Source organism: Euleptes europaea, chromosome 17 (assembly GCF_029931775.1).
Source record: "Euleptes europaea isolate rEulEur1 chromosome 17, rEulEur1.hap1, whole genome shotgun sequence".
NCBI lineage: Eukaryota > Metazoa > Chordata > Lepidosauria > Squamata > Sphaerodactylidae > Euleptes > Euleptes europaea.
In genome coordinates this window covers 28,963,039-28,987,307 of record NC_079328.1, presented here as the reverse complement: position 1 = coordinate 28,987,307, position 24,269 = coordinate 28,963,039, and the positions used below count along the sequence as shown (strand labels likewise).

At 46.3% G+C, this 24,269-nt stretch overlaps 1 protein-coding gene across 1 annotated transcript in view; it reads left to right on the top strand.

The window, feature by feature from the left end:
- Positions 1 to 2,497: 2,497 nt before the first annotated feature.
- PLCG2 (phospholipase C gamma 2) overlaps positions 2,498 to 24,269 on the top strand; it is a 91,065-nt gene continuing 69,293 nt past the window's right edge. The window contains exon 1 of the mRNA XM_056862255.1: positions 2,498 to 2,701. Coding sequence (XP_056718233.1) covers positions 2,506 to 2,701 — 196 coding nt within the window. The 5' untranslated portion in view covers positions 2,498 to 2,505. The remainder of the gene's footprint in view (positions 2,702 to 24,269) is intronic.

Here is a 24,269-nt window from a genome sequence, read left to right as displayed (position 1 = left end):
TGGTCAGCAGGTTATCGTAGTAAAAGCCTCTTCACATTTTCTTCATGTATTTCAGTTGCAGGTATGCTCTGCAGCCTGTCTCTTTCCTATTGAAGAAAACTATTGACAGGATGTAGTTTTGGTTGGAGTGGTCCAACTAACCTTGACTAGCCCTCTCTTTTTAGAGTCTGGGAAGCTAAGCAGGGCCGGCCCTGTTTAGTGCTTGGATGGGAGACCACCAAGATGCCTTGGAGCTTCTATGCAGAGGAAGGCAATGGCAAACCATCTCTGTTAGTCTCTTGCTTTAAAAACCCCAGGGTCCTGGGGTTGCAATGAGTCCATTTGTGACTTGACAGCACACAATTATTGTTATTTAGCTATGGATGAAGGCTATGATCCTGCCCATGGATTGCTAGGCAAAGTACTTGTGTTTATCTTCTTTTGCTGAAAGAGATTTGCTCAAAAAACTAATCGCACTGTTGAAATTTGTTGATTGAGCTGAAACAGTTTGACAGGGCAGTCCTAAGTAGAATTACGCCCTACTAAGTTAATTGAAACCTGTTATATGTATACTTATTCTGTTATAAGAGTAATTCATTAAGATTTTATTGAAAAGCTAATATAATGTTCTATGGAGGCAAGTGAATTCTCTCCCACACATGAGAAAAAAAGAGTTCATCATGTACATTCCCCAACACATATTAATGACATGTAACAAAAATTTCCCTTGTGAAGTTTGCTTGAGTTGCATGACCCCCTTGGGGCAGGCGAAAGTGTATGGTTGGGAATAATTATTACTGGTAAGTAGAAGCATTACAAAAAATAGTGAGGTCTTCCCGTTTTATGAGATTACTGGGGGGTGGGGGTGGGACTGGACTTGTAGAAAGTTAGTTATGTGTTCAAAACTCTCTCCACAGCTATGAGAACCACAGATGCTTTAAAAAGAAACAATTGTATCTGACTGTGCCTTTGCAAGTTTTGTAACTTTAGGAAGGTCCCCTGTAGGGTGGCTAGCCGTGCTTACTTTTCACAATCAGAAGGTGTTTTCTGGGTCTGCTTGGGACCCTGCTTTGCTTACATTGTGCTCCCCTCACTGAGTGTGGTAGCGAAGAAGAGCAGCAATTTTGAAAGCAGAAATCGAGTCTATAATTTTATATAAGAGATGTAGGGATTGAAATTGATGAGTGGTTCTGTGTGAGGTGGGTGAAAGGAAACTTGGATTTGCATAAGGATAATAAGCCATTAGGTAATGCTTATGAGTGTACAGAGCACGTTGGTTTGTTTTTGTTTATTTAAAACACTTCTATCCTGCCTTACCTCTTCAGAATCAAGGCAGCTAACAGTTGCAACACCAGGTTGCTTGCAAGGACACAAAACATAACAGTGTAATTAACAAGATTTTAAAATTGCACAGATAAAAACATAAGGAATTTTTTAAAAAGCACAGATGGGCAAAGCAATCCTGAAGGGGGGGAGGGGCAAACACTCTTACGAGCTGGCGTGACCCCTGCTGCGGCTTAAGTGCCACTTGCGCTGGCGAAACTGGAACTTAAGCCGCCGCAGAGACATTTACGTTGTCTCTGGAGAGTAGCGCCGCAGTACAAGCCATGGGCGCCAGCGCAGCCTCGCTGGTAGTGTTTCCCTGGCAGAGAACTAAATATTCTCTGCGAGAACTAAATTAAAGTCCGCGAAACAAAGTTATAAACCCATAATAAATTAATATTTTCAATTAAAAGTTCTCTATTATAAAAATATATTCAAATATTATTCTAAGTTTAATGTTTAACTAACAAGTTATGATTAAAGTTTATTTTCAAATTCTCGGAATTTTTATTTTGAACCTTGGGGTCCCTGCACCGAACAAAAAAGTCCTAGTGGTCCCTGGGCAAAAAAAGGTTGGGAACCACTGAGTTAGAGAGTAGTGGTTAGGAGTGGGGGACTCCAATCTGGAGAACCGGGTTCGATTCCCCACTCCTCACAGGAAGCCTGCTGGGTGTCCTTGGGCCAGTCACAGTTCTCTCAGAACTCTCTCAGCACATGCGGAGGCAGGCAATGGCAAACCACCTCCAAACATCTCTTGCCTTGAAAACCCTACAGGGTCACCATAAGTCAGCTGTGATTTGACGGCACTTTCCACCACCAATCTAGTTAAGATATTTGTGATAGTCTACCAGATATGAATGAAGGTCTGCATACCTTAACCTCAGGACTGGTTATTCATGCCAGCTTAGTTTCAGATGGGTGGCTGCATTAGTCTGCAGTAGAGGAGCAAGATTCGAGGCCAGTAGTACCTTAAAGATCAATACCGTGGAAATCTTGTTGGTCTTTAAGGTGTTACAGGACTCAAATTTTGCTCATGGCAGCTTAATTTCACTTCTTGTAATTCTGTGTGTGTGTTTTTTTAAAGGAAACACTTTTTTTCTCTTCTGACAAAACTTTTGATTGAAATGATTCATTCTTCTGTTGTCTCCATCTCTCTCTTTTCTGTTCTTCCAGCCTGCTGAACGCTTGTTGCTTGCGTTCAAAATGTCCAAGAAAAGCAACGACTATGGAGCGCTGCCTGAATATGAGAAGAGTCAAATCAAAAGGACCCTGGAGCTGGGCACCGTCATGACCATTTTCAGCCTGAAGAAGAGTAGTCCAGAGAGAAGGACAATCCAAGTCATAATGGAAACCAGGCAGGTGGCCTGGAGTAAGACGGCTGACAAGATAGAAGGATTCTGTGAGTATTTGCTTAGAGGCATTATTGCAAAATGTTGACTTTCTCTGTCTCTGAGTACATCTTACTGAATTAAATCTTTCCTTAGCTAGCAGTGTTTCTCTTTCAGAAGAAGAAATTAACTGTTTAAAAAGTGACAGTTCCTTTTTTACAGAAGATACACATTTATTTAAGCTTATGAGCGTTAAAAAACCTTTTCATCTAATTAGGTCTGTTAATTTGAATAACCAATTGATCCCTTTATTGAAAAGGAGTTACCCACGACTGTTTCTGACATAGTCATCTTTTTTCTGTCTATGGAGAAAGTTCTAGAATGGAATAAATGTATGAATTGGGAAGTGAATTTTGTAGGAAAAACTCACAGGAAGGTGGTTAAGGTTCCTTCTACCCAATTTTGTTCCTCTCTCAAGTTTTCCACATTCATTCGGGGGCTGTGTTAATTCAGTCCTTTTAGTTGAATGTGGTTGCACTATTAGTATGAAGATAGACTCTAGAGTCTGTATAGTGAAGCCCTCTGGCTTAATCTGTTATATTTTGCTGCAAAGGGCACAACTCAGCTTTACATAGGGGAGGGGCTTTACATAGGGGAGGGGCTATGCAAAGGGGACAACTCAGCTTTACATAGGGGAGGGTCCCCTTTACATAGGGGAGGGGCTGTGGCTCAGTTTGTAGAGCATCTGCTTGGCATTCCCAGGTTCAATCCCCGGCATCTCCGGTTAAAGGGACTAGGCAAGTAGGTGATGTGAAAGACCTTTCTCTGCCTGAGACCCTGGAGAGCCGCTGCCGGTCTGAGTAGACAATACTGAGTTTGATGGACCAAGGGTCTGGTTCAGTACAAGGCAGCTTCATGTGTATGTGTTCATATGTACATAATTAACTGTATGTATGCTTTCTGATTGCTCTTAGCCTTGATTCTCCCCTCCCCTCTCTCTGTTATCTTATTTGGCTATCCACATTTACTGTTAGCTCCTTAGGACAGGAACTTGTTATCTTGTGCATGTTAGTTTGCAAAATGACATGCATGTTGATTTGTGTAACACTGTCAAGCTTCCTTAAATGTCCCTACAAGAGGTCCCAATAGACATAGAAAATTAAAAGTTGTTTCAGACAAAATCCCAACAGAGACTTTGGAAAGTGTGTCTTTGTTAAATTGATGACTGAAGAATTGTACGAGTTACAGGTTTTTGAGAGTAGTTTTCAGTTCTGAGAAAACAGACAGCATCCACTTCCATGTGTGGATCCTGCAGAAAACATTGCTAGTTGAATCAGATCCCCCCCAAAGTATGATAAGGTTGAGCTTTTGTAGCAACAAATACTAAAGGGGAAATTTCTTGCTTTAGGTTCAGTCTGTTCAGCAGCAGATTAAAATAGACTATTAAAAATAAAATGCTGATAAAAATGTTGTTTAATGAACGTTTTAAAATGTGAGCTTTCTTTTTATGCTAATTGCTACCTTGATACTAGGGTTATTGTTCACATTGTCTGATAAATGTCTTTGTTGCCTTTGAAATGTTTTATTGTGCATTTTCTATGCTGACTTTCTGTGCATGTGAGATGAATCAGACTTAGCAAAACTTGCTGAATGTTTGGTTGCTGAAAGATTTAGTCGTTATTTCTGTGGCATTATTCTATTTTTATCAAGTTAGGCTTGCACTAAATCCATAGATTTTTTCCACATACCCTTTCAGTTTATATCTGTCCCCCACTCCAACAGCCCTTTTCTGAAGGGGGAATGGATGTGCGTTGACCAGGAGTGATGCAGCCGTGGCGCCTCCACAGAGGCTTCTCAGCCGTCGAAAGTAAAATAAAAACAATTTAAAATGTAAAATGGGGAAAATGCCCCCATAGAAAACAGTGAGGCTACACCACCAAAAATGGTGGCATAGCAACACTGCAAGTTGTCCGGGTGTTCCCGGGGTGAAAGGGATTAGGATGCTGCCTACAGGCAGTTCCGCCCCCTGGAACACCCCAGGAATGCCTCCCAGGACGCTGGCACAGGGATTTGCACTGCTAGAACGCTGCCAAGAGGCAGCGCCGGCAGCACAGCCCCACACAGTGGCGTGGTGTCCTGGGGCGTGGATCCCCCCCCCCCGTGCTGGCGTAAGTGCCCCTTATCCTGAGATAAATGGGTACTTATGCGGATGCCGATTCCTATGCCGATTCCCCCCCACCCCAGGATTGCTCTCTAAGTCATGAGAAATGAAGAGTCCAACTACCATTTTAAAAGTAGATGTTTTAGTTTGAAAGCTTTCTGTTTCTAAGCTATTGCAACATTCGTTGTGAAAACAGCATGGACTTAACACATTTTGCAAGAAACCAAGTTTGAAAGGCTTAGGTTGTATAGCTGTCCAGTGTGTGAGCTTGTCAAAACATGGTTGAACAGAGGCATGTGGGGGAAAGTGGATTTGGCCTTCATAATTCAGCGTTTTGAGAAGACAAGAGTCACTAGAAAAGACAACCATGCTAGGGAACACTGAAGGCAGCAGGAAAAGAGGAAGACCCAACATGAAATGGAGTGACTCAATGAAGGAAGCCACAGCCCTCAGTTTGCAAAACCTGAGCAAAGCTGTTAACCATAGGACATTTTGGAGGTCATTAAGTCATAGGGTTGCCATAAGAAGCGACTTTATGGCACTTAAAACACACACAATTCAGCATTTGCATGGAAGTACCCCCAAACTAACTGTTAGTTTCATAGTTGGATGCTAGAACATCTCAAAGTCTAGCAACCTAGGGTCCCCTATTAGAAAATATTTTCGGTGGACCCCCAAGCCCTTCCCTCTTTAAGAAAAGTGTTTTTATTGTCAGTTCTTGGAGCTGATTGTGTAGTGCCACATGTCAGAACTCCTGGCCCACTTTTAATCAGTGACACCTCTTGATTGGAAGGGATTTTGCATCAGAGATAGCCGGAAACTTCCTTATTCAATAATAACTGCTAGCTAGAGGTCGGCTGAATATCGGTGGGAAGGGGCCTGGAAAAAGGTTCAGAGTTGCTTAAAGAAGAAGACCAACATTACACAAAATGTAAAGCTTCAGTCTTCTTCAACTAGATTTGAGCCTATTAGCACCTTAGAGGCCAACAAGATTTTGGGAGTATAAGCTTTAGAGCAGGAGTGTCAAACATAAGGCCCGAGGGCCAGATCCGGCCCCGTGGGAGCTCTTATCCGGCCTGCGATCCAGCTGAGGCAGCAACCTCTCTCCTCCGCCCCCCGTTCTCAATCTGGGCCAGCGAGGCATGGCCCAGCCCGACCAAGTGACACTTATGCCATATCAAACCCTCGTAACAATTGAGTTCGACAGCCCTGCTTTAGAGAGTCAAAGCTCTGACTCTTGAAAGCTTATATGCCAAAAATCTCGGTGGTCTCTAAGGTGCTACTGGACCCGAATCTAGCTCTTCTACTGCAAACCAACATGGCTACCCTGCTGAATCAATCTTCAGTTGAGAACTGCCATTTGCTATTATAATCTGTGGACAGCGAGACCCCCCCACCCCCAGTCTCTAAGCTGAAATCCTTTGCATTGAAAAACAGAGTGAAATCCAGTTTAGTTTTATACTGGAAGTAACTATGACCACATTAGGGAATGTATCTCCTCAGTGCCACTCTACCACTTAGTGTTAGTTTTGTTGGTCCCCAGTGACCAATCAGTGCATTTTCTGCACATCCTCCTAAGGAGATCTCCAATTTAGGTGACTTTTTGTGGCAACCTAAGCAGAGTTACAGTCAATGGGTTTAGGAGGGTGTAACCCTACATAGGATTGCACTGTGTGGTTTCTGGCAAACTCTGAGCTCCTACCCTTTGAAAGAGGGGGAATCCAATTCTCCTTCTTCTGAGGAGGAGAGTGTCTTCTCCTATTAGAGAACTGAGTGGGCTGTGTTTTCACATGGGCTGGCTAGCATGAGAGATGCTCACCCTCTGTCACTCCAAAGGACCCAGAGACCCTCTGGTGTATCCGCATGGGCCATAGTGATCCTTCAACCTCACATGAACACATGAATCTGCCTTATACTGAATCAGACCCTTGGTCCATCAAAGTCAGTATTGTCTACTCAGACAGGCAGTGGCTCTCCAGGGTCTCAGGCAGGGGTCTTTCACATCACCTACTTGCCTAGTCCTTTTAACTGGAGATGCCAGGGATTGAACCTGGGACCTTCTGCATGCCAATCAGATGCTTTATCACTGAGCCACAGCCCCTCCCCTCAGTTTGTGAAATAATCTTGGGCCCAAGTAGGTGAATCCGGCTGCAGACACTGAAGCTCCTTCATGGTTAATCACCCGCCAAAGTATTTTATTGAATCATGTTAGAATGTTCACAGAAGTGATCTGTAGTTGACCAGCAGTCTGGTTGTCTTGCAGTGAAAAAATGTGCTGCTTGTGTGCTGTTTCAGGTATAGAGTTTATGTGTGTGGGTCCCCTTCCTGCCACAACTACTAGGTTGAATCCTGCAGTTTTTATGCAGCCAGACATTTCAGTGCAAATTTTACCTTACGTCCCTCCCCTCCCCCCAGCCAGGACAAAAATGCCGGTTACAGTTAACACATTTGCTTTTGCAAAGCAGCCGCTGCTTGTGATGGGAGATGACGACACAAATGAATTAGAATAGCCACAATTGCTGTAGACGGTTGCTCGACTTGGGCAACTCAAAATAAGCCTGTGGAAATCATTATCATTTTTCTCTTAGATTTATGTATGGCCTGGCTTCCTTTCAGGCTGGCTAATAGTAAATTGCTACTGCTTTGTAATCCTTTCATATTTGTTTATTTTATTTGATATGTTTGCATGCTGCCTTTCCATTTAAAAAAAAATGTTTGGTTTAGAATTTAGTGTGCTACACACTCGGTGGTTATTTGCAGGTTTCTTTCTTTCTTTCTTTTTTTTTTTTACAGTTTGGCTTTACATATGAGTTTTAAGCTTGGGTGACCAGCTTACACATTTGCTCAGAGAGACGTGCAATACCTATGTATACTGTGACTTCTCTGTTTTACTTTTGATTTTTACACCTTCGGGAAACTGACACTTGGTTAGGCAGTTTTGTAGACGCTCGGAGCCTACTTCCAAAATCTTGGTAGCTCATTGAAGCTATTTTAATGGAGCAACTTCGAAATACAGAGTTTGTCTTTGTAGTATTTATTTCATGGCTCTTTGATATAAACGTTTTCTTGCAGATGAACCAGATGGGAGTGCAAAAGCTAAATAATTCTCCATTTCACACTCTTTCCATTTGTATTATTGTTATGGTTAAGCTCAAGACCTTTGGTCAAAGGAGCTAGTAAATAAATAGAAATGGACTTTCCATTTCAGGCCTTTCCCCCATGACTTGGACACACATTTCTCTTGAATCTGAACTAAAGTTTAAATTGTTTACACAAGGAAGGATTTCCCCCCCCCTCTCTACTCAAAGTATCTGGAAAAGTACTTTCCACTTTTACTTTGAATCCGAGTTGTTCATAGCTTCTTCTATTTATATGAAAAAAATTAAATGTTGATGTGTAAACACAAGATCACTAGACCACGTTCTGTATTAAGTAAATCACTACAATTTTCTTGACTTCAGTGGAACTAACTTTAGCTTTGTGTTCTGTATATTGCCACAGCAGAGGAAGATTGGCTGTTCCTTCGGTCTTGAAGGAATAATGCTTGTTTGTTCAAGGAAGAACAAAATCTTCCCTGTAGAGCCTAAATGTGGGGGTGCCTTGTAATAAAACCACCCTGGTTAGTCTGGGAAGCGGTACGTTTTCATTAAAAGCTACCACCTTTATCCATCTGTCCATCCTCTGTCTATCATAAAAGAGAACTGATATTCTCAGAGGTCAAATTCTGCAACCGGGCTCAAATTCCACATTTCTACAGTGTGGTTATAGGACATGCAGCTTAATCAGGAACTGTCAAGAGAATGAAAGATATATTAAGAACATAAGAAAAGCCCTGCTGGATCAGACCAAGGCCCATGAAGTCCAGCGGTCTGTTCACACAGTGGCCAACCAGGTGCCTCTAGGAAGCCCCCAAACAAGACGACTTCAGCAGCACCATCCTGCCTTTGTTCCACAGCACCCAAGATAATAGGCATGCTCCTCTGATCCTGAGAGAATAGGTATGCATCATGGCTAGTATCCATTTTAACTAGTAGCCCTGAATATGCCTTTCCTCCATGAACATGTCTACTCCCCTCTTAAAGCCTTCCAAGTTGGCAGCCATCACTATATTTTGGGGCAGGGAGTTCCACAATTTAACTATGCGATGTGTGAAAAAATACTTTTATCTGTTTTGAATCTCTCACCCTCCAGCTTCAGCAGATGACCCTGCGTTCTAGTATTATGGGAGAGGGAGAAAAACTTCTCCCTGTCCACTCTCTCCAAACCATGCATAATTTTATAGACCTCTATCATGTCTCCCCTCAGCCGCCTTCTTTCCAAGCTAAACAGCCCTAAGCGTTTTAACCGCTCCTCATAGGGCAGTTGCTGTAGTCCCCTAATCATTTTGGTTGCTCTTTTCTGCACCTTCTCAAGCTCGGTAATATCCTTTTTTTAGATGTAGTGACCAGAACTGTACACAGTATTCCAAGTGTGGTCTCACCATAGATTTGTACAAAGGCAGTATGATATCAGCAGTTTTATTCTCAGTTCCTCGTCTAATTATGGCCAGCATGGAATTTGCCTTTTTTACAGCAGCCGCACACTGGGTTGACATCTTTATCGAGCTATCCATTACCACACTAAGATCCTTTTCTTGGTCTGTCGCTGCCAGCACAGATCCCATCAGTGTATATGTGAAGTTGGGATTTTTTGCCCCAATATGCATCACTTTACACTGGCTCGCATTGAATCTCATTTGCCATTTTAATGCCCATTCTTCCAGTTTGTAGAGATCCTTTTGGAGCTCTTCACAGTCCAATTTTGTTTTACCACCCTAAATAATTTGGTGTCATCTGCAAACTTGGCTACTTCACTGTTCAGTCCCAACTCTAGGTCACTGATGAACAGGTTGAAAAGCACCGGTCCCAACACAGATCCTTGAGGGATCTTACATTTTACATTTGTTTCCTTTTCCTTTTTTAATTTCTTGCATCTGATATGTGAATGGACCGTGCAAAGGAGCCTCACTGGAGAAGTTCCTTATACTGCCTTTCTCTCATTTTACTCAACAACCAAAAAAAAGGGTGGGGGGAGAAGCTGCATATATTACAATACACATTTAGAATCTTACTGCTATATGCGTCTCTATAACAGAAGGAAAAGAGGCATTGCTGCCAGGCAGCTGACAGTAAGCTCACACCTGTTTGTGCTGCAGCGAATGTGGCCTGAAATTAATAAGAACATAAGAAAAGCCATGCTGGATCAGACTAAGCCCCATCAAGTCCAACAGTCTGTTCTTATAGTGGCCAACCAAGTGCTTCTAGGAAGCCCACAAACAAGACGACTGCAGCAGCATTATCCTGCCTGTGTCCCCCAGCACCTAATGTAATGGGCATGCTCCTCTGATACTGGAGAGAATTGGTATGCATCATGACTAGTATTCATTTTAGCCCACTTATACTTACTATCTGACAACACCTCGTCTTTCTAGAGCCTTCTGTTTAGCTAGACCTGTCCTTGCTCTTCTGGCTCTATTGATTCATTAGCTCATGCCCTCTTGGAATGCCGCTTTTATGAGGAACTTTGATCACGTTATATCTCTCCCCTTTTAACATATAAATCTAATGCTCTATCTCTGACATAATGCTTTTTTTTATTAAGTGACAGGGATCCCAAGGCTACATTGTCAGTGGCAAGATTTATTTCAGTCCTTATATCCCTCAAACATTAGATTTATGCTGCTCAAGATCAATGGATCATGGAGCTTCTAAGGGATAAAGGAAAGTATTCATTTTGACTAGTAGCCATGAACAGCCCTATCCTCCAGCGAACATGTCCACTTCCCTCTTAAAGCCTTCCAGGTTGGCAGCCATCACTACATCCTGGGGCAGGGAGTTCCTCAATTTAACTATGCGATGTGTGAAGAAATACTTCCTTTTAACAGTTTTGAATCTCTCACCCTCCAGCTTCAGCAGATGACCCAAGTTCTAGTATTATGAGAGAGGGAGAAAAGCGTCTTCCTGTCCACTCTCTCCCTGGTATATGCATCATTTTACGCTATCATATCTCCCCTTAACCGCCTTCTTTCCGAGCTAAACAGCCCTAAGTGTTTCAACTGCTCTTCCTAGTGCAGTTGCTCTAGCCCCCAGATCATTTTGGTTACTCTTCTCTGCACCTTCTCAAATTGCTTCTTCAAATTGCATAAACTATCATAGTTAATTTTATCAATTAAATAATTGAAAAGAGGGAGAAAACCTTCCAGCCATTTTTTTTTTCTGGTGGTGTTTTTGTTTTTCCTGAACTGTCATTTCTTTACTTCTGCCTTAATGGATGATTCATGACAGTGCAAACTTGCATTTGTTTGATTCACTGGTGCTTCTGCCCAGGACATGGAAAACAGTGTTTTTGTTACACAAAGTCCTTTTATCCATTCTGTTAGAATCAGGGCTGCCTCCCCTAGGTGATCGATCTATTCAGTAAAACCTTTTTCGATAGATTAGTCTGGGGGAGGTACCATTTTTTAAATCACAGCAGTGGCTTTTAAATTTAAAAGTGCTTAAGAAGAAGAAGAAGAGATATGCCAATATTCTCTAGAATCACACTGGCTTACAATCACCTTCCCTTCCCCTCCCCACAACAGACACCCTGTGAGGTAGGTGGGGCTGAGAGAGCCCTAAGAGAGCTGTGACTGGCCCAAGGTCACCCAGCTGGCTTCATGTGTAGGAGTGGGAAAACAAATCCAGTTCAGCAGATTAGCCTCTGCCGCTCATGTGGAGGAGTGGGGAATCAAACCTGGTTTTCCAGATTGGAGTCCACCACTCCCAACCACCACTCTTAACCACTACACCACATGCTAGCTCCATTTTAGAATAAATAGTTTAGGAATATAGCTCATCTTTTTCATATACCGTATATACTCGCGTATAAGCCAAGTTTTTCAGCCCCCAAAAAGGGCTGAAAAAGCCGAACTCGGCTTATACGCGGGTCAATACGGTAGGGTAGGGGAGGGGGGAGGAGGGAGGGGGAATTTACTGCCGCCGCCGCCGGGCCCACGCCGCTTCCTGGTGCCAAGAGCGGCCTGGGGCAGCCTCCTGCAGCTGCAGGGAGGCTGCCCCGGCCCTCGCCCGGCCGCGCCGCCGCTTCTGCCGGCCGAGGGCGGCCTGGGGCGGCGGCCCCGGCCCTCGCCCGGCCGCACCGCCGCTTCTGCCGGTTGAGGGCGGCCTGGGGCGGCGGCCCCGGCCCTCGCCCGGCCACGCCGCCGCTTCTGCCGGCCGAGGGCGGCCTGGGGCAGCGGCCCCGGCCCTCGCCCGGCCGCGCCGCCGCTTCTGCCGGCCGAGGGCGGCCTGGGGCGGTGGCCCCGGCTCTCGCCCGGCCGCGCCGCCGCTTCTGCCGGCCGAGGGCGGCCTGGGGCGGCCTGGGGCGGCCTGGGGCGGCGGCCCCGGCCCTTGCCCGGCCGCGCCACCGCTTCTGCCGGCCGAGGGCGGCCTGGGGCGGCGTCCCCGGCCCTCGCCCGGCCGCGCCGCCGCTTCTGCTGGCCGAGGGCAGCCTGGGGTGGCGGCCCCGGCCCTCGCCCGGCCGCGCTGCCGCTTCTGCCGGCCGAGGGCGGCCTGGGGCGGCCTTCTGCAGCTCCAGGGAGGCTGCCCCGGCCCTCGCCCGGTCGTGCCGCCGCCGCCGCCAGGACCGCGCCGCTTGCTCCTGCGCCGGGAGCCCAGGTAAGCCTGCGGGGGGGGGAGGGGTTATAAGCCGACCCTCGGCTTATAGGCGGGTGCCTAATTTTCCCCATTTTGGGGGGGAAATTAGGCACCTCGGCTTATACGCGGGTCGGCTTATACACGGGTATATACGGTAAAAGGTATTTGCCAAGAGCGTTTGGGATAGGTAGGTTTTCCATTTGCCTGCTGGAGGCTGGTAAACCACTACCCTCAGCCCCAGTTCCCTGCCCTTGAGAAAAATCATGAACTTTTTGATTTGAGCAAGAGCCAACTGGCCTTTAGAAATTATTATCTGGAGGAGTTCATCCCGTGTTAATTGTGACTTCATTCCTATGGCTGATGAAGCCTCTGGCGAAACGTGGATGATGATCTAGACGACACGTCCGTGCATATCTTCTTAGGCTGTCTTATATGTGGACCATTCCACTCTCTGCAATACTTTTGAAGACATTAAGACATTTATAAGAACCTTAAGAATACTTACCTTAATAGAAGAACCCTTTTCATTCATCATATGACATCTTGGATTTGCAACTGTACATATTGTATATTTTGTTGTGTGTTTAGATAAGTATTCACAATGCACTTTACACTTTTAATATAGTTGTTTTGTATTGCATTGAATTGTGTGCTGGTTTTAATACAGAACAAAGCAACCATTTCCTCTTTCTTTTGCTCCACAAATGTACCAGGGTTTCTGCTCCCTCTTTTGCTAGTAGTAGTGAAGATTTGTCACTAATAATAAGGCAGTGCAGTGCCAAATTCCAGCCAGCTTTCAGGCTGCTGCACATTCCTTCCATGTCTGTGGCACCTGTTCTGTAACAGGATTAGGGGGTCATGTTTATAATACATGAGATGTTCTAAGGCAATGGTGACATAACAAACATTGTCCCAATTTATAAATCTTGTTGGCATTTCTAGCAGCTTGGACTTATGAACAATCCTTGTCCTGTTTACCCCGAAGTAAGTCTTGCTGACTTCATTGAGACTTGCAAATAATAAGTGTGCAAATAATTTCAGCCGTGCTTCTGTATGATTTGAGTAATCTCAAATAAGTGTGCATGTGATTGTGGCTTTAGTAATTTATCTCAGCAAGCGTTCAGTTTTTTTTGTTAACTGCAGTTTGCAAATCTTGCAAACTCTTCAACTTTCAGAGGAAAAGTTGAGTTGCTGTGTTGTTGCAAACTCTTGTTTCTGTCTCCACCTCTTGGCTGCTAAAGACTAAAATTAATTACTTTAAACCTTATGGAAAAAGAGATGAACATTTGCATGTTTGTTTTGCATGATGCAGCACCAGGTCTCAGGTGCGTCTACAAGGTCACCTGATTCTCATGCTGATGGAACCCAGCTTCACCAATAATTTGTCGGTCCCTGACCATCTAATTAAAAACAACGAAATCCATGTGATACCTTTTATTAGAACCAACCAAATGGACTAATTTAGGCCTTATTCAGATGTTACTCTCTGGGGACAAACTTGCAGCCTGCTATTAACGCCTTCCCGTGAAAGGGAAAGCCAATGAAAGTGTACTGGACTGCTCCATTGTCTTCAAGCAGAGGATTTCTCTCACCCTATGATCCAAATTCTCCCTTTAATCCAGAGCAAAGGAAAGCTTAGAGCAATTTTAGTGTCTGTAGCTCTTTAACATTCCCCCCCACCCCCTGCTAAGTCCCTTATTTATGGCATCATTGCTATCTTCTCATGGTGGAGTTCTACTCCTGGACAGTTGAGTATTTTGTGCTCATGAGTCTGGCCCAGAAATTACAGTCCTACTCTTCCATTCATAAAACGCTGCCACAGACTTCTCCACGCGGTGTAAAGTTTCAGGGTTCAGGACAACACTGTTCAACAGTGCAGTCCTAACCAAGCTACACACTTCTAAATCCAATGAAGTCACTGGGTTTAGAAGGGTGTAACTCTGTTTAGGATTGCATTGTAGTATATCTTTGAACAAGAGAGAGTGCTAGAGATTTCTAGTCTTTTTGTAATACTTGTTTTATTTCCAAATGTACAGGCAGAGCATATTGGAAATAAATTGACCTTCCTGCAGCAAGGCAGCACAACCATTAATCCTGCGTCAGGTTTCCAGAAAGCAAGGTGGGCAGCTCCCCGCCCCCCCCCAACATAAGGCTGCACTCCAGTTGCAAACAGCTTTAGAACAAAACTTGCAGTTCTCCCACATTTTCCAAATTTAGAAATGCAAAACATGTCCCAGGCTGTTTCTCAACTCCTGCCACTCGCTAGAGGTATCGCCTCCCAGACTCTGATCTTTACTCTTTCTTTGCTGACAATGTGGACATTATAAGTGGTCTAATTTTCCGTGTGGTCATTGTGAGTCAAACACTCCCACTTTCCAAACCATACTTTAAGTGGGTGTGTAATTGCCCACGTTCACTTTGATTGTGTGTGTTAAGTGCTGTCAAGTCGCTTCCGACTCATGGCGGCCCTATGAATGAAAGTCCTCCAAAACATCCCATCTTTGACAGCCTTGTTCAGATCTTGCAAATTGAGGGCTCTGGCTTCCTTTATTGAGTCCATCCATCTCTTGTTGGGTCTTCTTCTTTTCCTGCTGCCCTCAACTTTTCCTAGCATGACTGTCTTTTCCAGTGACTCTTGTCGTCTCATGATGTGACCAAAATACGATAGCCTCAGTTTAGTCATTTTAGCTTCTAGGGTCAGTTCAGGCTTGATTTGATCTAGAACCCACTGATTTGTTTTTTTGGCAGTCCACGGTATCCATAACACTCTCCTCCAACACCACATTTCAAAGGAATCTATTTTCTTCCTATCAGCTTTCTTCAGTGTCCAGCTTTCACACCCATACCTAGTAACAGGGAATACAATGGCATGAATTAATCTAATCTTGGTGGCCAGTGACACATCCTTACACTTCAGCATCTTTTCTAGCTCACTTTGATTAGGAAACTGCAATTAGTGCGAAATACAGCTACCTGCTGGTTGTTGGGGCTGGCTGCAAGGATGATGACATGCCTGCCCTGTTCGTTTCCTTGTACAATTCAGTGTGCTGGTGCTTACCTTTAAAAAGTCCTTCTCACACATTTAAAGGATTGTGCCTCTCTGTATGAACTTGTGTATTTCTTCACTTAGCACAGCAGTGCCTGCTAGGGGTTCCAACCCTGTGTGAGTATGAACAACGACAGGCCATTGCAGGCTTTTTGGGTAGCCTCTCCTGTGTTGTGGAGCGGTCTTTCAGAGGAAGTTAGATCTGCATCCTTTCTGCACTTTTGAAGGGATGTAAGACTGAACTTTTTAGAAGGGCTTTTGGATCATAAGATGAGTGGCTTTAACACACTGGCTTTGAGAAACCACTGCTTGGAACCTGAAAAAAAATAATAGCTGGCTACTTTAATGTTTTTTTGGGGAGAAATTACTTACAACACATTCATTTGATTGTTGCTAACTACCTTGGTTCCCAGTTAGGATGTGAGGGCAATCTGGTTGTGACATCTGTCACCCCATTGATCGCTAGGGTTTATTCGGCTGATCTGGCTGGCTAGGTGGGTGTCCCCTACCTCCCTCACCACTCCATGGGCGTCCCTCCCGAAGTTGCGTGCTCAGTGGAAGATGACCATCCCAGATAGAGGGAGTGCACCAATCTTCGGTCAAGGGTATACGATAGCTGCGCTCCCTTGCTAGAACCTCCAAACAAGCTCAAGGTCCATTTGTAGGTTCCCAGTTACCTGGGAGAAAGCTGGGTCATTGGCCAGACTTCTTGGATTATTGGCATGCCATTACTCTAACAAACTACAGTTGGCCTACATGCACAATACTACCTAAGGAGTGCTTTTGATTCCAGTTGTACCCTTCCCCACCCTTCCTGATGGGCATGGAGCACAGGTTGCTCAAAGAGTAGGCAAGCCATCCTGGGATATTAATTCATGTGCCTATATCTGTTAAATCCCATACAAAGTGCATCCTGCAAATAGACCCAGGGTTGGATTCAGCCAGCTTTTCTCCTGGTGAACAGTGGAGGAGATGGGGGCAGGTTCCCCTTTGACCATCAGAAAGGATCATGGGGTCCATATGGGTAAAAGCCATGGAGAATGAGGGCTATAGTAAGGAGAAGAACTGGCTGTGATTGAGTAAAACGCTGGCCGGATCAAATCCTGCCCCTCTTGGGGAGGGGCTGTGGCTCAGTGATAGAGCATTAACTTGGCATTCAGAAGGTCCCAGGTTCAATCCCTGGCATCTCCAGTTAAAGGGTCTAGGCAACTAGGAACTAGGGCATCTCCAGATAAAGGGACTAGGCAAGTAGGTGATATGAAAGACCTCTGCCTGAGACCCTGGAGAGCCGCTGCTGGTCTGAGTAGACAATACTGACTTTGATGGACCAAGGGTCTGATTCAGTATAAGGCAGCTTCATGAGTCCATGTGCTCTTGAAACTATATTTTGCATCTTCGCAGCTGGACAAAGGGTTAAACATGAAACTTTCTCGATCATATTGAAACGGGAGTGTGTGTGATTTGAAAAGCCTATGTTCAACAAACAGCTGGCTGGTCAAAGTTGTGAACTAACCTCACCTGTGCAGCCTATCTGCTTTCAAATGTGGGTTCTGCCTCTTTTCCTTCTACATTTCCACTGTAGGTCTTGCTGGAACTGCCACTGTCCTTTTTAGTTTATCTGACAAGTTAAAGAAATCTGACCTGGCAGAACCAAGCCTATTTTAAGGAGGGCAATAGGTGGCTGAGACTGTTGAATTACGAACATTATTGTATTACGAAGTTTTTAGCTTGCCTTTCTGTCAAGGCAGATCCACAAGGTGGCTTATGATATCTTATTAAACACAATAAAATTACTTTTTTAAAAAACTGAGAAGATATTCACCCAGCATTCATTGAGAGAGAAAGGGTGGAAATCCTGTGTGATGTTTAGCCAAAAGGCTGGGTGATCTCTTGGCCACAAAATAAAATATTTTATGTTATTTTTTTCCAGATAGTTTTTTTCACTTTCCCACTACCGCTGTCCACCTATTGCGACCATACAATTTTGTTACTGAGGTTCTAAGTTCTCCTATAGCCCCTATTCTCATGCATTTTATCGATAAACTGTTTGCCAAGACGCAGAAGCTCAGCTGTACCAAAACAGGGTGTGGCATAACATGTTCACTCTGGCCTCCTGGAGTCACCTGGCAACCTTAAGTCACTGGAACAACGATCCCCAATGTGGGGTTTGAGGGTGCCATGGAGCCTACTGATATGCTACCTATCGCTCACTAGCATCTTTCCTAAAATAAAGAATCAGTTCTGGCTTTCCTTCATCTTAATGGAGCCGACAGACAGTATCTCAGAAAAGCCTAAGAGATCTTTGGGTCTATGGGGACCACCTATTCAGAAGCAGTTGCCTTCACCATAGCAGGACGCCATTCTTTCAACCTCCTAACATTTTGTGGAAGTTCTCAGTGTTGTGATTGGACCCAGCCCTGATGGCAGCCATTTCGTTGCGTTGCCCTCGTCTCTTAATTTCCAAACTGCCCACTGGCTCGACAAAGTTGTGGATCCCTGCACTAGAATCTCATGTTCAGGCATGCTCAGTGACAGCTACACTCTTTGAGAAGGTTAATTTGAATAACCTTGCAAAGAGTACACTTTCTGGAGGGAGGTTCTAAAATAGAACTGTTTCAGTTCTGACCCATGGGACGACTTAGGTGCGCCATGGTGTGTCTCTTCAGCTGGGTATTTAGAGTTTGGTTTCTGTGGTCACGCAAGAGGATCAACATGTGTGGCCGCAGAGCTGCTCGGAGGTCTGTTCTCCAGTTCAGCTGTTCATTTCCTCTGCATGTAATGCTAACCTACCTAGGCCAGACTTCCTGTTATGGCCAGTCGGTGGAGGGAGGATGGAGTGAATTGAGCTTATAATTGTAAAATGTGCTCTGCTCTGAGGCTTTCTCGCTCTAGGTAAGAAGGGCGTCTTCAATCTGGGTTATTTTCCTTCATTTGCTAGGGAAGGCAGGATTCAACAAAAATGTAGGCCTTCCGGTTCCCCAGGGGAAATGACCCCCTCCCTTCGGAAAGCCTCAGTTTTGTTTCCTGCCTTTGTCAGGGAAGCAGGTTTGTGGCGGTGCTCCGCCATTTTTTCGATTATATTTCTTGCAAGACTTAGTGTAGTTAGTTATAGTTCCCATTTTTCCCCACCCGGTTGCCTTTCCCGGTTACCCCCTTTACCTCCTGTATCGTCTGTTCCCTTGTTTGTCCCTTGTTGTGTCTGTGTTGGGGCCCAGAGGGTTGGGGTTCCTTTCCCGCCTAAAAAAGATGGCGGAGTCCAACCAGGACGATTTTACCTCACCCGTGGATTTAGACCCGGGTCTCCTGGTAGCGGCTGCGCCAAGCCGCGGGGATTCCTCTAACCCCTCCAAAGGGGACAATCCCAAAAGAAAGAGGAAACTGGACCCTAAAGAAGGGGTAAAAAGGAAAATTCGTCCCTCCGGGATGAAGAAGGACGGCGCAGGCGCGGCTGCTAGCCGGACGCCGTCTACACCCACTGCTACGTCCGTGGCGGAGCGGGTGAAGCTTGGAGCTTCTGGACGAATGCTGGGCGCGGCTCCTAGCCGGACGCCAAAGGACTCAGAGGCTGTCGCGGCCGCGGGCCGGGCGGCTGGCGCGGATGCTAGCCGGACGCCAGAAGATTTGGAGGCTGCAGAATGCTCCGCGGGTACCTTGGAGGCGGCTGGACCCCTTGCGGCTGCTGAGGCTCCTAGCCACGTTCCAGCACCTGGTACTGTACCATCGCTCGCGGGGGCTTCGGATAGCGGGGGGCTGGCCGCTTTAAGAGCGGAGCTTACTGAGCTCATTAGGAGCGTTTTCGTGGATGGCCTGAAGGTGGCTCAAGCGTCCCCTACTCCCTCCATTAGAGGCTCAGAGGATTATCAGGATCCTTTAGAGGGCCCCAGTACACTCCATAGACCCAAGAGGCCTGGAAGTGAAAAGACTACTGTTGGCCAGTCCTCTGGTCAATCCAGACGGCCAGTTGTTATGCAGCCCCAATCCTCCCCAGGTTCCTCTGAAGACGAAGGGGAGGAGGAAGAGGAGGTCTCCTCCACATAGGAGGACCCTCCAAAACCAGAGGATAAGCAGCTTAGACTGTTTCCTCAGGAGGATTTCCCTTCCCTCCTGGCTAAGACCCTAGAGGCTTTGGACTTGTCTGAGCCACAGGACCCCCAAGCCTCTGTCAATCTTAAGGGTTCAAAGGAATTTTTCCACAGACATACTAACCCTTCTCGAGCCATCCCAGTCCCAGACTATTTCACTTCTCTGATTACGGCAGAGTGGGACAAACCATTGGCAGGTAGGCAGGTACCGGCTATAGCTAAAAAATTCTATGACCTAGCTCCTGCTTCGGCTCAGTTGCTTCAGCCCCCAGTGGTGGAAGCTCCTGTCTGTGCATTACATTCCAATGATGTGGTAGCCAGGGATGGCATGGGGTCTATTAGAGATCCTCTTGACAGGAAAGTGGAAGTCTCCCTCAAATGGGCCCATGAAGCATCTTCCTTAGCTATTAGCGCCTCAGTTACATCGGCTTTGGTGTCCAGGGCAGCTATAGTCTGGGCATGCAAGTTGCGTCAACTTATTCCTGAACGAAATAAGAAAGCCCAGGAGGGGGTGTCGAGGATTTTAAGGGCGGTCACCTTTTTGGCCGACTCTTCCTTGGATACCCTTTCCTTTTCAGCCATTGCCATTGCCACTCAACTAGTTTCGAGGAGAGCTCTGTGGATTAGACCTTGGCAAGTGGACCACCATTCTAAGGCAGATCTAATGGGATTTCCATACCAGGGAAGGAGACTCTTTGGAGATCAGCTGGACCCTATCTTAGTTGAGACTAGGGACAAGAAAAAGGCACTTCCAAAGAGCTACAAGCGGGATCAAAAAACCTACTCCCGCTCCTTTCGCTCTTCCCACACTCTCCAAAGATTTCGTGGTGACCAGCGAAGAGGCTCTTGGAACTCATTTAAGGGTTCCTTTCGAAGAGGAGGCCGCTATGCAAGACCCCCACGTTCCACCCAGCCCTCAGACAGAGCTGGCTACGGATCTCAGCAGTCTAAACAATGACTCCTCCGTCGGCCCGGTGGGGGGCCGTCTCACCCGCTTTGCGGAAGCATGGCAGTTATCCCACACGGATCACTGGGTGTCCTCCATCATCAATCACGGATACTTGATAGAGTTTCGAAAAACCCCACCTTCGAGATTCATCTCCAAAATTCAGCCTCTAGGCCAAGAAAAGTTGCTCCGCACTCAAGAGGCTATACGTCATCTATTAGACATACAAGCCATAGAGCCCGTCGAGTTCTCAGAGCGATGCTTGGGAGTGTATTCCGTGTTTTTCACGGTTCCAAAGAAAAACGGGGACTGGAGAGCCATCCTGAACCTCAAGTGGGTGAACAAGTTCGTCATCTACAAAAGGTTCAGGATGGAAACCCTGAAGTCCATCTCAGAGTCCTTAACACCTCAAGCCTACCTGACCTCGGTGGACCTCACCGAAGCATATCTCCATGTCCCCATCCACCAGAGTCACAGGAGATTCCTGCGATTTACCTGTCAGAACGAGCATTATCAGTTCTGGGCCCTGCCATTCGGCTTAACATCTGCGCCGAGGGTCTTCACCAAGATTCTGGTGACCCTCATGGTAGAGGCCCGCAAGCAAGGGGTCCAGGTACACCCGTACCTGGACGACATACTCATATGCTCTCCCTCGCAGGAGCTCAGTCGGGTTCACACCAACATTGTACTCAAGATCTTACAGGATCATGGCTTCATGATCAATTGGAGCAAAAGTCAACTGACACCTTCACAGAGACTGACTCATCTGGGTGTAGTCATCGACACCACGACGAACTCCTTCATTCTCACGGACGAGAAAGTGAAGTCCATTTCCTCTCTGGCCAATCAGGCAGCATCCGCCCCAACTTTTCAACTTATGGCACTGGCCAAGCTACAGGGCCACATGATCTCGTGCATCCCGTCGGTACCATGGGCTCGTTTTCGGGCAAGACCATTGCAATGGTTCCTTCGCCCGTTCCAGAAGGACATTGCCAAGAAACGACACAAACTACTCAGCCTCTCGGTCTCTGCCAGATCGAGTCTATCCTGGTGGACGGTTCACGAGAATCTAGCTCGGGGACTGCAGTACATTCACGAGGCACCTGTCCAATTATTCACGGACACCAGCCTGGAGGGATGGGGTGCGACCCTACTCGATCAACCAGCCCAGGGTCTCTGGGAACCCGAACATCTCAAGAAAAGCATCAACTTCCTAGAGATTACTGCTATATGGAAGGCCCTCCTGCATTTTGCCCCTCAGTTAGAGGGGATGCACCTTCTCATCAGGACAGACAACATCTCCGCGAAGGCGCATATAAACAAGCAGGGGGGCTCCAAGTCGTCCTCACTACACAAGCAGGCCTCCAAGATATTGGAGTGGGCGGAAGTACATCTAGCATCAATATCTGCCGAACACATCCAGGGAGTTCAGAACACTCAGGCCGACTGGCTCAGCAGACAACACCTCGACAAGGCCGAGTGGTCCCTACACCCGGAGGTCTTCCATCAGATCACCATCAGATTCGGGAACCCGCAGGTGGATCTGTTTGCCACTCCAGCCAACTCCCAGCTCAAGAGGTTCTACTCCAGGTATCACCAAATAGGGGCGGAAAGAACAGATGCCCTCTTATCCCCATGGCCGACCGGCCTATTATACGCATTTCCTCCTCTTCCTCTTATTCCCAGGGTGATCAGACGAATACGGGCTCTCCAGGCCACGGTACTATTAGTAACTCCAGACTGGCCAAGACGGCCATGGTATCCGGCCTTACAACAGATGTCCATCCAACCTCCCTGGCGTCTTCCTCCCAGACAAGACCTCTTAATCCAAGGACCAATTTGCCACCCGGACCCCGGGTGGTATCGACTAACCGTATGGCTCTTGAGAGGAGAAACCTATTAGATCAGGGTTACAATTCTGACATTGTCAATACTATCTTAGCCTCTAGAAAACCGGCCACTCAACGTATATACGGAGCCACTTGGAAGGTTTTTGCCACGTGGTGCCACCGTAACTCCAAAAATCCCCTGAAACCCAGAGTGAGGGACATTTTAGCCTTTCTCCAAGAGGGAAGAAAGCTTGGCCTTAAAGTTTCCACCATGAGACGTCAATTGGCTGCTATAGCCACCTTGGTACCTTGAGTAGCCAAGTACCCTTTGTCCAAACACCCTCACATCAGAGCTTTTCTGAGAGGGGTTAAACTGTCCTCGCCGGCAGTGGTTCATAGATTCCCCTCCTGGAATTTGCGCACTGTATTGCTAGCCTTAACCAAGTCACCGTTTGAGCCCCTCAGAACGGTTGACCTCAAGTGGGTCCGCATGAAGGCTCTTTTCCTTACCGCAGTGACCTCAGCCAGGAGGGTGTCAGAGCTAGGGGCTCTTTCAGTTAGACCGGAGCTTTGCGTTTTTCATAAAAACAGAGTGGTTCTTCGGACAGATCCTTCTTTCATCCCAAAGATCCACACACGTTTTCACCTCGAACAAGAGATTGTTCTCCCCACCTTTTTCCCACACCCTTCTAACCAAAGGGAAAGGGATTGGCACTCGCTGGATGTTAAACGAGCACTACGCATTTACATCAGAAGAACTCAACAGTTTAGGAAGTCAGAGCGCCTTTTTATTTCCTTGACAGCACCTAACAAGGGTGGGGCTATGTCACGGGCTGCTATTAGCAGTACCATAAAGGCCTGCATTTCCCTAGCCTATAAAAATTCCGGTATAGGGATCCCGTCAAGTATTACGGCGCATTCTGTGAGGAGTGCAGCCACCACTGCTGCCTTTAACAGGTGTCGCTGGAGCAAATATGCAATGCTGCTACTTGGTCTTCCTTGTCGACCTTTACTAGACATTATAAGATGGATACTTTCTCCAGAGATTCCTCTGCCTTTGGCCTGGGTGTGCTTCAGGCAGTGCACGAGGACTAGCTCCCCACCCTATTTCTTTAGCAGCTCTGGTAAGTCCCAGATTGAAGACGCCCTTCTTACCTAGAGCGAGAAAGAGCCTTGGTTCACTTACCGTGAAGGCTTCTTCTGCTCGTAGGTAAGAAGGGCGTCTTCCCCTCCCTACTTCCTGCCAGAAGCACACACACACACACACACACACACACACACACAAAAAAACGGGGAGGGTGTCTTGAGTGAAATTGTTCATGTTATCTTCAAGGTGTTTACACTACCACCTGTTTGTTCCTTTTGTTACGTTGTCTATCGGGGAAAAATGTTGTTTACAAAGTTAAATTATAAGAGTTTTGGTATCTAAGCTTTTCAACTACTGAGGCTTTCCGAAGGGAGGGGGTCATTTCCCCCGGGGAACCGGAAGGCCTACATTTTTGTTGAATCCTGCCTTCCCTAGCAAATGAAGGAAAATAACCCAGATTGAAGACGCCCTTCGTACCTACGAGCAGAAGAAGCCTTCACAGTAAGTGAACCAAGGCTCTTTCTCCTGACACGTTCCCAGCAGCCATGTCTTCTTTTGACTTGTTTCATTTTCCCAAAATGAAAATTTACACTGCTCTTGTATTTTTTTTTATTTCACATACTTTGTGGGGCCGGGACTTGCAATGCAATTCTAAGCAGAGTGACACTCTTCTAAGTCGGTTGACTTAGGATTCCACTGAGGATCGTAGAATCATAGAGTTGGAAGGGATCACCAGGGTCATCTAGCCCAACCCCCTGCACAATGCAGGAAATTCACAACTACCTCCCCTCCCATCCCTGGTGACCCCTACCCAATGC